The 10844-nt window shown below is 64.3% G+C and overlaps 1 protein-coding gene across 4 annotated transcripts; it reads left to right on the top strand.

The window, feature by feature from the left end:
• The first annotated feature begins 882 nt into the window (after nt 1-882).
• HIC1 (HIC ZBTB transcriptional repressor 1) lies at nt 883-10693 on the top strand. Of its 4 annotated transcripts, none has more exons than XM_067020993.1 (3): nt 883-1044; nt 6702-6967; nt 8424-10693. In XM_067020993.1, exons 1-3 carry the CDS (start codon nt 980-982, stop codon nt 10595-10597), a joined length of 2505 nt encoding a protein of 834 aa, XP_066877094.1. In that variant the 5' UTR covers nt 883-979; the 3' UTR covers nt 10598-10693. The 4 variants fall into 4 exon arrangements, with proteins under 4 accessions (XP_066877094.1, XP_066877093.1, XP_058902676.1 ...); XM_067020992.1 differs by having other exon boundaries at nt 923-1044; nt 6622-6967; XM_059046693.2 differs by lacking the exon at nt 883-1044 and having other exon boundaries at nt 6476-6967.
• The last annotated feature ends 151 nt before the right edge of the window (nt 10694-10844 follow it).

The raw sequence follows: 10844 nt of genomic DNA, 5'->3' as shown, positions 1-10844 counted from the left end.
AAATATGTGTAATTTTAAAAAGCCCCCCATGTGATTCTCATGCACTCCACTAGGGAGAGGGAAGAAGCTCTCCTGTTAAGAATCATTGATCGAACATTTTCAACTAAAGAAAATGAGGTCTAGAGGATAGCAAGAGGAATATAATTTATTAAGTGCTAACTATGCCAGACATTGTGCTAAGCAGAAGCTTTAGTTAGCTAGTTTAATCTCACAACTTCATAAGGTAGATACTGTTATTAACCTAATTTTGCAACTGAGCAAAGAAGCACAGAGAGGCTAAGTAACTTCCCAAAGTTGGATTCAGATCCAAGAACTCCTATTCTTGACCTTTACTAGTCATTGTTTTCTCTGCTGCTTCACAGAAGATGAGCAGAGAGGCCACCACTCACTACTGTTGGACATTATGTCCTGCGTGGGCCTCACCTTCCTAATCCATAAAATAGGTTGGCGGTGCGGTGCCCTAAGTGATTTTCAAGATACTAAAAAACTCTAACATTGTACAGTCAGTCCTTTGGTTTTTTTCCCCTCTCTGACCACCTTCAGATGGGTTCAGACTGCAAAAGACTTTGTCTCTTTTTTTCAAAACATCCGTACCATTTCTCTTTTCTACCTCTCACTCCACCTTAGTTCCTAAAGCTCTTGGGAGAGAGTCCCTAAGCAAAGAACCCTCAACAGCCCCAGTCCTAGAGCTTCTGCTCAGAGAAATGTGTCCCCCTCCCCTGTTCATTCTAAGTTCCCAGAGCTGGGGTCTCCCACCACCACCACCCCCTTACAAGGACATAGTAGCCTAAGAGAATACTTAGATCGAAATAGCTTTCTGCCGTTTGCAAAGATTTTTACTTATATGATCTTATTTGGTCCTCACAACAGGCCTGCCAGAAAGGAGGGATTATTACCTCATTTTACGGAAGGCTCAGAAACAACATGGCCCCTTAACAACCAGTTGATGGTGATGCCAGGTTGAACCGCCTGCTTCCCAATGCACTACTCCCGTGTGCACACACTACAGTCTGCCCACAGATGTCCACCGGATGCCAGAATCAGGTGCATTTTAATCCAAGACCTCAGTGTCCTTGGGTGGGAAGAAGACAATGTGTGGGTGTTGATTAGCTGTGAAACGAGCACCAGCTGCCTTAGAAGTAGTTTAGAAAAGGAGGGGGTATGGAGAGGTAGAGAAAAATTGGATTAACGGGTGGCAGGGCTGGGTTGCATTAACCATTCCCAACACTGTCCCTTGGGGGGTCCTGAACCCAATATCCAACAGTCAGCCGGTGGGTGATGATGGTGGTGGCAGGTGACATGCAGAACGTTTTTGAAGAGGTCATTGCTTACGCTTCACTGGCCCAAGAGGACTTCAGCTCCTCTGATATTTACTCCCCCTCTTTTAGGTTAATTTGAGACATTGTCTAAAACTGGAATACAGCATCTAGAGATAGACTGAGTTGAGGATGCTGGTATATTCAGACAATGGTTTAAGGACTGGTTAACTTTACAAGTTTTATGGCTTCCTGAGGGTTGGGGAACCCTTCTTATCTTTCAAGACCCAGAGGGAAAAAGAGAGGGAAGAGGAGTGAGGGAAGCCTGTGACTCCATCAGGACATGGGTTCAAGGTTTACCCTTTGCCCTCTGCCTACTCAGCTAGGGGTTCCTGGAAAAATGAGGTCGTGGCGCATTCAGGAAAACTTTCCTCTGTCTACCCACTTCGGTCCCCAGGATGCAAACATTTTTCCAGGTCCCAGCAGCCTCCCTCCCATCAAGGAGATAAAAAGAACCCAAATCCCAGAACTACCCCTTCTCTCACAATCCCCTGGGTGCAGTACCTCGGCTAGGAGGACAGGACGGTCACTGAGGGGGACGGTCAGGCATACTCCGCAGACCGCGCTTCTTTCTCTGCCTCGGTGGATGCCCGGCTCCGGAGTAGCCCGCCTCCCTGTGCCTCACCTCCCGCCACCCCCGCAGACACATGGGCTCTCGACCTGCCGCCTCCGCTTCCTCCTGCTCCGAACCTCCCCCACCCCGGCCCCGGCGGTGCGCTGCGCGGCGCGTGGGCGTGCTGCGGGGCGACCATGGCTGTAGACTGTTACCTCCGGTTCCCACAGTAACAATCGAAAGCCACGGTTGCCCTGGAGACGCGGGGGCGGGGCGCGCGCTGCTGACGGCACCACGGCAGCTCCAGTTAGGCTGACGTCAGGACCGCGGAGTGGGGGGACGGCGGCGGCACGGGCGCGGGCGGGGGACGGCGCTCGCGGCAGGGGCCGGGCGCTGGACTCCTGGGGCTATGAGATGTGCGTGTAGGCCGGCAGCTCCTCAGTAGCCCTTGGGGACCGGGGACGGGACGGCTCGATGACGGTGCCGGCGCCGGATCAGCACCGCGGACAGCGGCGGCGCGGGCAGCGAGCTCGGGGCTGAGGGACCCTCGGGGACAGAGGGGCCGGGGGCGCGGCAGGTGGCCGGGTCCGCGGTCCTGGGGCGGGGCCAGGCGTCGGTGGCCGTGACTGGAGACTGTTACTGAGGGCGGCCCGGGCAGTAAGCAGTCTAGAGCCAAGGTGCCGGCGCGCTGCCCGGGCAGGGTGGCTCCGTCGCCCGCAGCTGGGGGCGCTGCTGCTCTTCCTCCCCCACATCTCCAGCCCTTCTCTGACCCAGCGCTTGCGGACAGGCACGTGGCCCTTGACGTCAAAACCCTGTGACGTCAAAGATGTCCCTGCAGAGAGGCACTTCCGGCTGCGGGGAGGGGGAGGGCGATGGGGGCGGGGCAGTCCGGCCGAGGCCCCGCCCCCGCCTGGTCCTGAGAGGACAGCTCCTCCTGCAGAGGCGGGAAGTTGGGGGTGCTGAGGGACCAGCTCGACGGGACGGGGAGGGGGCGTCCCCGGCTGAATGAGGGGAGGGGTCCCGAGAAAGCCGCGGCCAGGGCGGCGGGTAGGTGGGCGTCTGTCTCTCGCCGGCGCCCCAGCTCAGCCGACCGGGGGCAGCGAGGCTGAGTCACCGCTCTGCGGGGAGGAGAGGAGGGGGCGCATCTCTTGGGGCGCCGGCACCTTCGTCCCACTTTCTTGGGAGGATGGCGCAGGAGCTCCAGGAAGAGCCGCAGGGACTCTGAGGTCCGTCCTCTGATTGACGCTCCTCCGAAGTGGCTGCGTCTCCTTCCGGGCGCAGGCAGGTGCTGCACAGGGTTCTGCGTACGCCTCTGGCTCCGGCTCCAGCAGTTGCGAGTGGACCCTCGTTCCCTCCACCCTGTCCCCAACCCCACCCCTTAGGGGCCCCTCTAACCTGCAGCCTGTCGGTCTCCTCCTTGCCCTCCAGTCCGTGTCCGTGCATCAGTCCATCTGTCGCCCGTTGGTCGGTCAGTCTCGCTTACCTGTCGGCTGTATTGCGTCCGCGCCCGCTCGCCTCCCGCAGCCGGGCTGGCGCGGCGGCTTTTATAGGCGCGCGTAGTACTCGTGCGGCGGCTCATTCATGCGGCCGCGGCTCCTACACACTGACGCGCTGCCGACGTCAGCAGGGAATTTAGGAAACGGGAAGAGGGGCTATTTATAGTGGCGAGGCGGGGTGGGGTGGGGTGGGGTGGTGGGGACCGAGGCGACGGGGAGATGGGAGGGGGAGGAGGGCGCACGGAAGCAGGAACGGGGAGGGGGAGCCCGCGCCCCCTGTACCGGTCTACAAGGGGTTAACTTTCCGGAACTGCGGGCTGGGGGCCCGCGAGAGGACAGTGCGGGGAGGGGGACGAGTCCATTACAGATTTATTCACTCTGGGACACCTGGGGGCGCAACCCCACCCTCGCCCGGCCTTCCAAGGCCCTCACCCAGTAGCCCCCACTCCCACTCCTCAGTTCCTGGACCCGACGGCTCTGTGACGTCACAAGATGCCCCGCGGCGGGGTTATACCCCACAGGGCCACTGCGGTGTCGTCACCCTTGGGGGGTAGGGGGCAGGAGAGGAAGCTGGACCCTCAGAGGGGCCTCTGGCAGCATCTAGAGCTGTGATCTCAGGGACATGAGGGAAGAGGAGTGGGGGAGCCCAGGGGTCTGGAAGGCTTTATAGCAGGAGGCTGGGCCTGGAAGGAAAGGCTCAGTGGTAGTCCAGGTACCAGACGGGAGCTGGCGACGCAAGGGAAGGCAGAAAAGTTGAGGAGGGTGGCTTGGACTCCCCAGAAATGAGCAAGAGGGTCCTCTATGGGGGAGGTGGGGGAAAGGTGGCAGGAGAAGGGAGAGAGAGGGAGAGGAAGCCTCAGCAATTGGAGGGGAGGAGGACTGGTCCACAATGCCAGTTTTGGAACGTGACACTCAGCAAACCGCGTTTAGGACCCATTTGTGGGATGAGGGACATTGGGGGCTTAGCAGAGAAGAGTCTCTGGGGGTAGGAGGGAAGAGACCACTTCCTGGAGGAGTTAGAGTTCCTGGAGGTCAGAATTGGCAGGAAGAGTCCATGCAATGTGAGGCAAAGTTCTCCTGGACAGGATCAGGGAAATGAGTGATCCTGGCCCAACCTAGCTCCATCAGTGGGGGAGGGGAGTGTGCCCAGAGAGAGGAGTTGGATTAGGGTGGGGAGGGGACAACGCCAGGCCAAAGCAGGTGGAACTAGGGAGGGAGGGAAAGGTCAAAGATTGAGGAAGAGTGAAGTCCACAGGAGGGCAGCTATGCCGGGGGCAGGTCTGTCAGACCCTCCCATGCAGATGTAAGGACAGTGTGGGAATAGGGGTTGGGAAGTGGGAATCTGGGGAGACTGTTGAAGAAAAACAAAAATAGTGGGCACAGGGGACCCTAGGGTGCGTCCACAGTGGACAGACTCCACTGCACAGAGACAGGGCTGAGTGGATCCTTGTGGGGCTAGGATCTGGCCCCATCCAGGGGATAAAAGATTACAGCAGAAATGGGGTCAAAGAGGTCCTGCATACCCTTTGGGATCTGGCCTCCTAGAGTCACCCCCCCGCCTTTTTTTTTTTTTTTTTTTTTGCCCCCAACGTTTGTCCCACTGGTTCTCTTCTCCAGGAATGCCTTCCTGCCTGGGGGGAGAACTCCTGTTCATCCATCAAAGCCCAGATCTAAAAGTACTGCTCAGGAATCTTCCCGCCTCCCCGCAGAACTCCATACACTTTTCCACCTCAGCACACAGCACATCTCTCCGCCAAGATGTTGAGGTCCACCTTCCCTGGAGGCTGTCAGCTCATTTTCATTCTTGGAACCTCACTACTTCCTTAGCGAGGACTCTGGCACAGGGGTGGGGGAGACGGAGAAGAGGACAGGGATAAGATGGACCCAGAACATGGAGTGGAAACAGGGTGAGGGCGGACTCGGTAAGCAGTGGGAGTCAGAAGAACCTCTGGGGTCCGGGAGCCGCCTCCTGGCCCCGAGCCATGAAGTCCCCTGCTGAGGAAAGGGAGCCTCTGGGGGGCGCCCGAGACCTTGGTGTCTGTCAGGGACCGCGAGTGGCCGTGCCGGCGGCCCCTCAATAAGTGACTCAGTCACTACTGCTGGCGCGAGCGTGGGGGCGAAGGATGGAGCCCGGGGCGGGCGGAGGGGTGGGGGGTGGGTGGGCGGCGAGCGCGGCCCCCGCCGCCCAGCGGCCCTGCGCGGTTGCTAAGCTCTCCAAGGCCTCGGAGAGACGCGATATGGGCGAACCTCATCGGTTACTATGGTAACTCTGCGCCCCAGCCTCTCGCGCTCCGTGGCTGAGGGAGGCGCAGCCAATCAGAAACTGCAGGCGTTCTTGGGGACCCACTCCCACCCCCACCCCCCATGTGGGCGGGGGTCAGAAGGTGCGGGGAAGAGGCGGAGCATGGGCTGCGGAGGCCCACTCAGCCGCACAGGCGCTGGCTGCAGGCCTGATGTGCCGGGGCGGCTCGGGGACACTTCCGGAGTTAGCTGTGCGAACGCCCGCGCTCCAGTGCGGGGTGCCCTCCCTCCCAGAAGGGGCGTCACCTGCAAGAACCCGGCCTTCACGTGGGGTGCAGGACCTTGCGGGGCATCCCGGGCTGTAGGCCGTCCTGTGACTTTTCTCTCGGGTCCGTGGGTTTGGAGACGAGGTCGTTCAAGCGGGTCGTCCCTCAAAACGGCTCACACGGGGAATCTGGGGGCTTGGCTCGCTTCTGCGGGACCGCCAAGAGGCGCTGTCCAGCCATTCCCCGTCGCATATCCTGGGGTCCCTCCAGAGGTCTGCAAGTTCAGGGTGGGCTGTTTGGGTACCACCTCTGCCCAGGTCATGGAGGGCCCTACATGACAGTTCCCTGAGTATGCCAGAAAGCCAGATCTTGGACTCCGGAAGGGGGCAGGTGTGTGTCTATGCAAACATGAGCGCCCGAGGGTGTCAATGCCTGGAGAGGGTCTGGGTGCAAACGGGTTTATTCTGTGCATACCTATCCCATGTGGCTAAGTGAGGGTGGGTGTGTTGGGGGGTTACAAATGGACAGTCCCAACCAGGAATATCTAAGGAGGGTCCCCTAAGATCTTGTCTATCTTCTTCTTCCTTAGGATTTCCAAAACCCCTCTCCCATCATCTACTGTCCCCTCCTTGCGGGCAGGATTTAACTGAACTGGGGCAATGTGAGAATTTAGAAGTATGTACAGGAGAGCATTCAGCTCAAAACTCCGGGGTTTGTGGGGCTCGCAAGTCCGAGACTGGGGCCTCCAGGTGGGCACATCTGGGAGGCTGAATCTGCCAATAGGTCCCCCTCCTGAGTCCAGCTCCGCATCTGGGCTCCTCCGGCCCAGGTGCGCAGGAAGGAGGCTGTGGCTGTGTTGCGCTAAGTCCCCCACGGCCGCGAGGTGGCGCCATAGCTGCAGCAGCGCCCGCCGGCCCGGGCCGCTCCAGATAAGAGTGTGCGGAAAGCGCGGCGGGGCTGAGACGCGACCAGGACGCGGGGAGGACGGACCAGCAGGACAGACCGACCGGGGGCCCGGCGGGCGGAGGGCAGCGCAGCCACGTCCCCCCTGGATCCGCCGGCAGCCGGGCCCGGGGCTTCCGACATGCCCCCCAGGTAGGTTCTAGGGGTGGGGACCGGGAGGGACAGGGGACCCGAACAGCCCGGTCCTCGCGCGCTGGCCGCCTCGGGCGCATCCTCTGGCGCGGGCGCCCCAAACGCGGCTGGCGTTCAGGGCTCCGGGTGTCGCCCCTAGAGGACTCAGGACTGCCGGGCCGCTGCTCTGCGCCGGGTTCACGGCAGGGTCAGCGGCCTGGGGCCGGCTCTGCCCGCACATGGGCTAGAGAAGCGAGGGGAAGGGAAGGGGAGCTGGCGGGCGGGGCTGGCAGGGGCGCTGCCCTCCCTGGCACAGCGCGGCGCCTGGCAGCGGGGCGGGTGGGGCGCCGACTAGGAGCTGCCACCGCCACGGGGAGGGAAGCCCGGCCGGGCTGCGGCCGCAGGTAACGGGCCGCGAGGCCCTGGGGGCCAGGCGGGGAATAGGGTCGGGCGGGCGAGCGGGCGGCCGGGGAACTCAGGGCTCGGTTCAGGCCCGGCGGCCGCCTGGCTGCCGAAATTGGGAGCCGAGAGGAAAAGCTGGGAGCCGAGGGACTGAGGCTGGTGCGCTCCTCCCGGCCTGTCTGAAGTTGGGAAACTTTTCCCCAAGTTTGGGGCGGCAGAGGTCCCGTGGAGAAGGGGCCGAGAGGAGCTAGGGAGGGAGGCGCCGGGCCCGCGAATGCAGAGCGGAGGCCGAGGCCGGGGCCGGGACGCGGGTGGGGCGCAGGCCGGGGTCAGGGCCGAAGCCGGCTGTGCGCTATGCCCGCCCGGGGCGCTGCCCCCTCCCTCCCTTGGGAGCTGCGTGGCTCCCCCCTCCCCCCCACCTGCTTCCTGCCTCAGCCTCCTGCCCCGATATAACGCCCTCCCCGCGCCGGGCCGGCCTTCATGCTTTGCCCGCCACGGCAGCCGCTGCCTCCGCTTCCCGCGCCACGGCCGCCGCCCGGGCCTCAACTGAGGGCCTGACAGCCCCCGGCCAGGGCGGCGCCACGGCGGGCACCAAGCTCCCCTCCTCCGGACCTCTTCCCCCAACTGGGGCAACTTCTCTCGAGGCGGGAGGCGCTTTTTTACTCGGCTCCCTTGTATCCCACTTGGGCAAACTTCTCAGCCCTGAATGACTTTTCCCGCAGCGGACATTTTCCTCAAATCGGGTAACTTTCCGAAAGGGTCGCTTCGCCCGAACACTTTTCTCCTCGGAAGCCCCCAGAACCTAGGCGGTGAGCCCGGCGGTATCGGGCCTGGGGGTGCAGGCCAGCCTGGCCTCCTCTCCGCCAGCCAGTCTCGGCTCCTTCTTTTGGTCCAGGCCGGCCGGCCCAGGCTCCCACTCTTGGAGGCCGCGGATCCTCCGCCAGTGCCCAGGCCGCGGTGCTCAATGCCCCTGCCCAGCTGAGGGGAAGGGGAAGTGGAGGGGAGAAGCGCCGGACTGGGTGCAGGCAGCGAGGGCTCAGTGCGGCTCTGACCCGGCTGCTGTGTGTCCCCGCAGGAGATTGTGCTGGGCAGACGATGCTGGACACGATGGAGGCGCCCGGCCACTCGAGGCAGCTGCTGCTGCAGCTCAACAACCAGCGCACCAAGGGCTTCTTGTGCGACGTGATCATCGTGGTGCAGAACGCCCTCTTCCGCGCACACAAGAACGTGCTGGCGGCCAGCAGCGCCTACCTCAAGTCCCTGGTGGTGCATGACAACCTGCTCAACCTGGACCATGACATGGTGAGCCCGGCCGTGTTCCGCCTGGTGCTGGACTTCATCTACACCGGCCGCCTGGCTGATGGCGCGGAGGCGGCGGCGGCGGCCGCCGTGGCCCCGGGGGCCGAGCCGAGCCTGGGTGCCGTGCTGGCCGCCGCCAGCTACCTGCAGATCCCCGACCTCGTGGCGCTGTGCAAGAAACGCCTCAAGCGCCACGGCAAGTACTGCCACCTGCGGGGCGGCGGCGGCGGCGGCGGCGGCTACGCACCCTACGGGAGGCCGGGCCGGGGCCTGCGGGCTGCCACGCCCGTCATCCAGGCCTGCTACTCGTCCCCGGCCGGGCCTCCGCCGCCGCCCACCGCCGAGGCGCCGTCGGGCCCCGAGGCCGCCGTGAACACGCACTGCGCCGAGCTGTACGCCTCGGGCCCCGGCCCGGCCGCCGCGCTCTGCGCCCCGGAGCGCCGCTGCTCCCCGCTCTGCGGCCTGGACCTGTCCAAGAAAAGCCCTCCGGGCTCCGCGCCTCCCGATAGGCCGCCGGGCGAGCGCGAGCTGCCCCCGCGCCCAGACAGCCCTCCCAGCGCCGGCCCCGCAGCCTACAAGGAGCCACCGCTCGCCCTGCCGCCCCTGCCGCCGCTGCCCTTCCAGAAGCTGGAGGAGGCCGGACCGCCTCCGGACCCGTTCCGCGGCGGCGGCGGCGGCGGCGGCAGCCCGGGACCCGAGCCCCCCGGCCGCCCCGACGGGCCCAGCCTCCTCTACCGCTGGATGAAGCACGAGCCAGGCCTGGGCAGCTACGGCGACGAGCTGGGCCGCGAGCGCGGCTCCCCCAGCGAACGATGCGAGGAGCGAGGCGGGGACCCGGCCGCCTCGCCCGGGGGTCCTCCGCTCGGCCTGGCGCCGCCGCCGCGCTACCCGGGCAGCTTGGACGGGCCTGGCGCGGGCGGCGACGGCGACGACTACAAGAGCAGCAGCGAGGAGACGGGCAGCAGCGAGGACCCCAGCCCGCCCGGCGGCCACCTCGAGGGCTACCCGTGCCCGCACCTGGCCTATGGCGAGCCCGAGAGCTTCGGCGACAACCTGTACGTGTGCATCCCATGCGGAAAGGGCTTCCCCAGCTCGGAGCAGCTGAACGCGCACGTGGAGGCGCACGTGGAGGAGGAGGAGGCGCTGTACGGCAGGGCTGAGGCGGCTGAGGTGGCTGCAGGGGCCGCCGGCCTCGGGCCCCCTTTTGGAGGCGGTGGGGACAAGGTCGCTGGGGCTCCGGGGGGCCTGGGCGAGCTGCTGCGGCCGTACCGCTGCGCGTCGTGCGACAAGAGCTACAAGGACCCGGCCACGCTGCGGCAGCACGAGAAGACGCACTGGCTGACCCGGCCCTATCCGTGCACCATCTGCGGGAAGAAGTTCACGCAGCGCGGGACCATGACGCGCCACATGCGCAGCCACCTGGGCCTCAAGCCCTTCGCGTGCGACGCGTGCGGCATGCGCTTCACGCGCCAGTACCGCCTCACCGAGCACATGCGCATCCACTCGGGCGAGAAGCCCTACGAGTGCCAGGTGTGCGGCGGCAAGTTCGCCCAGCAACGCAACCTCATCAGCCACATGAAGATGCACGCCGTGGGTGGCGCGGCCGGCGCGGCTGGGGCGCTGGCGGGGCTGGGGGGGCTCCCCGGCGTCCCCGGCCCCGATGGCAAGGGCAAGCTCGACTTCCCCGAGGGCGTCTTTGCTGTGGCGCGCCTCACGGCTGAACAGCTGAGCCTGAAGCAGCAGGACAAGGCGGCTGCGGCCGAACTGCTGGCCCAGACCACGCACTTCCTGCACGACCCCAAGGTGGCGCTCGAGAGCCTCTACCCGTTGGCCAAGTTCACTGCGGAGCTAGGCCTCAGCCCCGACAAGGCGGCCGAGGTGCTGAGCCAGGGAGCGCACCTGGCCGCCGGCCCCGACGGCCGGACCATCGACCGTTTCTCCCCCACCTAGAGCGGTCTTGCGGCGGCGGCGGCGGCCACCAGCAGGCAGGTACACCGCGCCCGACGACTGTAGTAGCTGCGGCAGCGTCGCCGCAGGGGCGGCGGCCCCACCTGGCCTCACTGCTTTGTGCCTTAGCCCGGGGGTGGGGGTGGGGAGAAAACCCCGGGACGGGGGTGGGGTGGGGGAAGGGAGATTTATATTTTTGATATCAGCTTTGACCAAAGGAGACCCCCGGCCCTTCTCCGCCTCTTCCTGT

Source organism: Kogia breviceps, chromosome 19 (assembly GCF_026419965.1).
Source record: "Kogia breviceps isolate mKogBre1 chromosome 19, mKogBre1 haplotype 1, whole genome shotgun sequence".
Classification (NCBI taxonomy): domain Eukaryota; kingdom Metazoa; phylum Chordata; class Mammalia; order Artiodactyla; family Physeteridae; genus Kogia; species Kogia breviceps.
The sequence above is the reverse complement of the archived record's forward strand: the minus strand, read 5'-3'. Positions and strand labels throughout refer to the sequence as shown.